The sequence below is a fragment of the Carassius carassius genome, unplaced genomic scaffold (assembly GCF_963082965.1).
Source record: "Carassius carassius unplaced genomic scaffold, fCarCar2.1 SCAFFOLD_88, whole genome shotgun sequence".
In the NCBI taxonomy this organism is placed as follows: domain Eukaryota; kingdom Metazoa; phylum Chordata; class Actinopteri; order Cypriniformes; family Cyprinidae; genus Carassius; species Carassius carassius.
The window spans coordinates 185,001-190,000 of NW_026775142.1; the positions used below are offsets into that span (position 1 = coordinate 185,001).

The 5,000-nt window shown below is 44.7% G+C and overlaps 1 protein-coding gene across 1 annotated transcript in view; it reads right to left on the reverse strand.

Annotated features, from left to right (window-relative positions):
• Positions 1–5,000, reverse strand: part of LOC132137472 (serine/threonine-protein kinase SIK3 homolog) — a 14,248-nt gene that overhangs the window by 4,759 nt on the left and 4,489 nt on the right. The window contains exons 7-11 of the mRNA XM_059547489.1: positions 1,413–1,554; positions 1,228–1,323; positions 736–797; positions 547–656; positions 199–466 (exon numbers count right to left, since the gene is read on the reverse strand). Coding sequence (XP_059403472.1) covers positions 199–466; positions 547–656; positions 736–797; positions 1,228–1,323; positions 1,413–1,554 — 678 coding nt within the window. The remainder of the gene's footprint in view (positions 1–198; positions 467–546; positions 657–735; positions 798–1,227; positions 1,324–1,412; positions 1,555–5,000) is intronic.

The following is a 5,000-nucleotide window of genomic DNA, read 5'->3' on the forward strand; positions in this document are numbered from 1 at the left end:
CATTTAAATCATATACAAGCACTAATCATGCTGAACTGCATTTACACAAACATAAACGGCTAAGATTCAAATTTACAAGAACATAAAAACAATAAAATAATTTGATTCTTTTTATAACAAGCAAAAAGCTCAAAAGAAATGGAAGGGGCACAACGATGGTGACATTAGAGCATCAGGTGTTTAGTGCGCTCGTGTCACCTGTGTGTCTCCGCGTTATCAGCGCTCAGCTGCTTCCCCAGAACTCTGTGAGTGGGCGTGGCTAGGAAACACTGCCGCTGGGCTCCGCCCCCGAGCTTCACCTCTTGCACCTGAATGGTCACCTGCTGCTGCTGCTGTGAGCGGGCGGAGCCTGGCGGAGGCTGCTGATTGGACTGCGCCATACGGGGGAGGCTGGTGGGGGGAGGGCTGGCGCTGGGAGACTGGTAGAGGGCGGAGCCATGCTGAAACTGAACTGCAGATGCCCCGCCTGTGGGAGGAGTTTAAGATGTTAACACATTACGAGAGGCTCTGTAACTCACACGACAGATCCAGCTGACCCACACTGACCATGAGCCTGCATCATCCCCTGACCGCCCGGAGGAGGACTCTGATTGGCTGGCCTGAAGAGGTGGTTGCTGGGATGTGTAGGTGGAGGGCTGGAGGGCTGAATACGCAACCTGAAAGAGACAAAAGAACAACACTGAAGATATGAACATCTGTGTGTGTGTCAGTGTGTGTGTGAGAGTGTGTGTGTACCTCTGTAGCTGGTATGTCAGGTGACTGCTGGGCTGGTTTTCTCCATGTCCCAAAGACAGGGCCTGCAAACAGGAAGTCAACAATGTCATGACCCCTTTATACTTACAGTCAGGAGTGTGTATTTAGCCTTTCTGACTCCATCATCCACAAAAATATTCCCAGGCCTCTTGTTAATCTGCTGTAATGACCAGTAAAATAGAGCATAACTTTATTAAAATAAGTCGCTAAAATACAATAGAAAGTAAATTTGATGATTCCAGCAGATCTGAATGTTCTTCCTGCTCTTCATGAATCTGCAGTCGTTCTAAGGATCAGTTTGAAACTCTATTGTACTCCGTTTCATTCTCATGCAATTCTAAAACTTGGCATCACTAGAAAGATGTATATTTGTTATTATACAAATGGCCATGGTGTTTAAAGGTTTTATTCATTCCAATGACTTTTCCAGGTCTAGAAATGCCATTTTCTAAAGCGTGCGGTGTAGTGTGAGACCTGTATCTGCTGGTAGAGGATGTGCTGCTGCTGTGTGTGCTCCATCAGACGCTCGTCCTGCGGAGCCGCGTACATCTTCTGAAGCTGCTCGCACTCCTGCACACACACACACACACACACACACGTGTCACCGAGCGAGCGCATGTCACATGACGAGGGTCACGCGTGTGCCTGCGCGTCCGCACCTGTTTGAGCTGTCGGATCAGACTGCTGTTCTCCAGCTGTGTCTTGAAGGCTGGGATGGTGGCGGCTCCGTCTGAGAAGCGTCTGACGGGAGAGAAGCGCTCCATCGGCAGGTGAAGAGTGTTGCAGTCTTTATACGACGGCCTGAGACACACAAACACTCTCCGTTAATGAGGAATAACCATGACCGAGTCTGATCTGAAGCCACACTAACACACACATCATCATCAGAGTGCTGCTTCAAACACACGTGCGCTCCAGAGGAACAAACAGACGGTTTAATTTCATCTTCTCAGTATCTAAACACTTCTGAATTCATGCAGTGAAACACACATGAACAAATGGATTTGACTGACTGATCAGCTTCATAATGTTTCATGCCGACCTTACAGAGAGAAAACACACAAGTATTCACGGCACTGAGGCTTTATGTGAAGCTCCTCCAGCTGCATACTAACATTACTCCTGCAGTATAGTATGCATACTTCAAACACTGTATATGTATTTTCTGCACTACACACAATCACTTGATCTTTCATTTGCAGAGAAACATCTTCAATGTTTCGGATCAGATGTGAACGGCAACATACAATACTCCACTGTGAACATCTCAGAGGTCAGAGGTCAAACCTAGCACCATGAGGTCAGGGGTCACGTGAGGCTGATTACACTGTGTGTCCAGCAGGGGGCGCAGTGACCTCACACCACACTTCCTCCTCAGACAGGAAGTGACATGATGTCATTCCTCTCAGTGTTTCTCTGTCAGAGCAGTGCTTTTCACATTTACAAACATGTATATTTATACATTTATGAGGGGAAAAGAAACAAACAGAATCAAACACTAAGCATTATGCTCTAGATCTGTGTGCCGGACAACACACAACTGTCAATTAAATGAAAAAACAAACAAAACAAAAAAAACCAACAAACAAATAAATACATAAATTATATTAAATAATAATAATACAATATATAGTAATTTAACCATATAAAGCTTGCAGTCTGATGTTTGATTCATCTAAGTTGTTGACATGATCAAACTCTGCTGTTAAACACATTTCACTCGATCTCACATCTTCTGTCTCTGAGTGAATGTTTTTTAGGGTTTTATCAGTCAGAGCTCTTTCAGTGTAACTGTACAAGCGTTCAGCTTCAGCTCGTGTCAGATGTTTCCTGATTGTGATCAAGTAAAGGTCAGAATAAGGTCAGCAATATCTCCAGATGAACTCTTACTGGACTGAAGCAGCTCAGCTTTACTTGATTCTCCATCAATCATGTTTTAGAGTCTCAAATCTGATCCTCAGGATCTTTTGAGGAGCGTTTGTTTCCAGAAGCTTTACTTTCACTGATCCTCAGCGGAGGAATGATCTTCACAAGCCTCCAGAACATCTCACATCTTCTGAGGAGCCTTGATTTCTTCAGTTCTCAATCACTGCGTTATATGTGCGGATCATTTACATCTCATCTCATCACTGGAGATATAGAGCACAGACTGATGTTTAAGTCAAGGAAAAAGAGCACAAGTTTAACACAACTGTTGTTGATCCAAAGTGCTTTACAAATGTGTATATGTATCAAGAATACTATACACAGCATCACTCAAATGCAAGGGTGTAAAAATGAGTCTAAGTTTGATATAAAAACAGAGCGATGGAGAGACCCTGATAATGAGGGGTAAACTGTTCCAGAGTTTAGGGACAGAGAAAACTCAGTCACCTTTGGATTTACAGCCAGAACGAGGGACAGCTAAAAGAAGCTGGTTACAAGATCTTAATGACTAAGAGGTTGTATATGGCTGGATAAGATCACAGATGTAATCTTACTTTTGCAATGCCTTGTATACACAAAGAAGGATCTTAAAATCAGCTTAAAAACAGGAGTAAATGCTCTCTCTTTCTTGTTCCTGTCAACAATCTGGCTGCATTCTGAACCATCTGAAGCCGAGATAGAGTGCTTTGAGGAAGGCCGACATACAGAGAGTTACAAGAGTCCAGCCTGGAAGAGATCAGTGCGTGGATGACACTTTAGAGATCTTTGAGACAGAACATTTTTACTTTCGCAACAGATCTGAGGAGGAAGAAGCTTCTCTTTACAAGCTTTACATGCTCGTCAGATTGTAGTAATGAGTCGAATGGATGCCTAGATTTTTTACCTGAGGTTGTAAGTTATCACTAAAGGAGCCTAACCTACTTGTAAGAGTACTATTGAGTGCAACAGAAACATCTCAGTTTTGTCAGTGTTTAGATAAACAAAAATGATTAGCCCTCCAAGCTCTCACTTGTAGAGAAAAGTCATTTTCAAGTTTGATTGGAAGGTAAAGTTGGAGGTCATCAGTGTAGCAATGATAGTTAATATTATATTTCTGGAGAATGGAGCCTAGGGAAGCATATAGAGCGAGAACAATAAAGGGCTGAGAATAGAACCCTGTGGAACACCATAAGGGACGGGCACAGAAGGTGAGGCGAACAACCCCATATTTACTGAAAAAGTCCTACCCTTTAAATAAGAGGTGAACCACTGTAATGCCGTGCCTTGAACCCCTACTACATATTGTAGTCGACTCGAGGATGTCATGGTCAATAGTCTCGTAGGCTGCACTCAAATCCGACAGAATCAGAGTGACTCCGAATCAACGGACAACAAAAGATCCTTCATAACTTGAAGCAAAGCTGACTCTGTACTGGGAAGTGCTCTAAAACCAGATTGGAACTTTTCCAGAAAGTTAAAAGCATCCAGATAAGGAGTAAGCTGTGCTTTCTCTAAAACCTTAGAAATAAATGGGAGTTTAGGGATCAACCGGTAGTTACTAAGAACAGACGGATCAGGGTGAGATGTTTTTAACAGTGGCTATACAGAAGCGTTTAAAGGACTCTGGGGAAACCCCACTAGTCAAAGAACTGTTTATGATCGGCTGAGAACGATCCATGTCAGGAGGAGAGAGGAGAGATCTGATGTCTGAACACGGGTCTCGAGATGCCAGCAGGGGCTGAGCAAGATAGAAGCCCAGGCTGAGGACTAGACCTAGTGTTCTGCATTCTAGGCTTCAGTGGAGCAACAGTATTCAGTGCAGTAGGGTTAGTGTTGTGTGTATATAATGTGTGTGTTACTGAGAATGTGTGTGTGTGTGTGTGTGTTCAGCCCTCACCGGCTGTGCTGCTCAGGGCTCCAGCCCCTCTGCCGGTTTCTCTGCATTTCTGCCGAGAGCTCGGGGCCCGTGCCGTGTGTCGTGTGCCGCTTGGAACTGTTCGCCAAATACCTGAACCACAGGAAGCAGCACGGATCAGCGCTCTGATTGGCCGCCTCTGGAGGGCCACACACCCAATCGGCACACAGAATCAGAGCGCCATCGCTCGCTTTAGCAAAGCCATTAGACAAAAGCAAAGCCACAGAAGGGAAGTTTGCCGTCATTTGGCACGAGAGGTCAGAGGTCACTTTAGTAGCACTTTAGAAGAGGAACTCTGGAAGATTGAGAGTCGTTTTATAAAATGATGCTGATGGACAGACAGAGACAGAGAGAGACCCCCAGAGCTCAAAGCAGCGCTGCAGTGTTTAGTGTGTCACTGAGAGAGACCCGCGGATCCCAGTGCAGC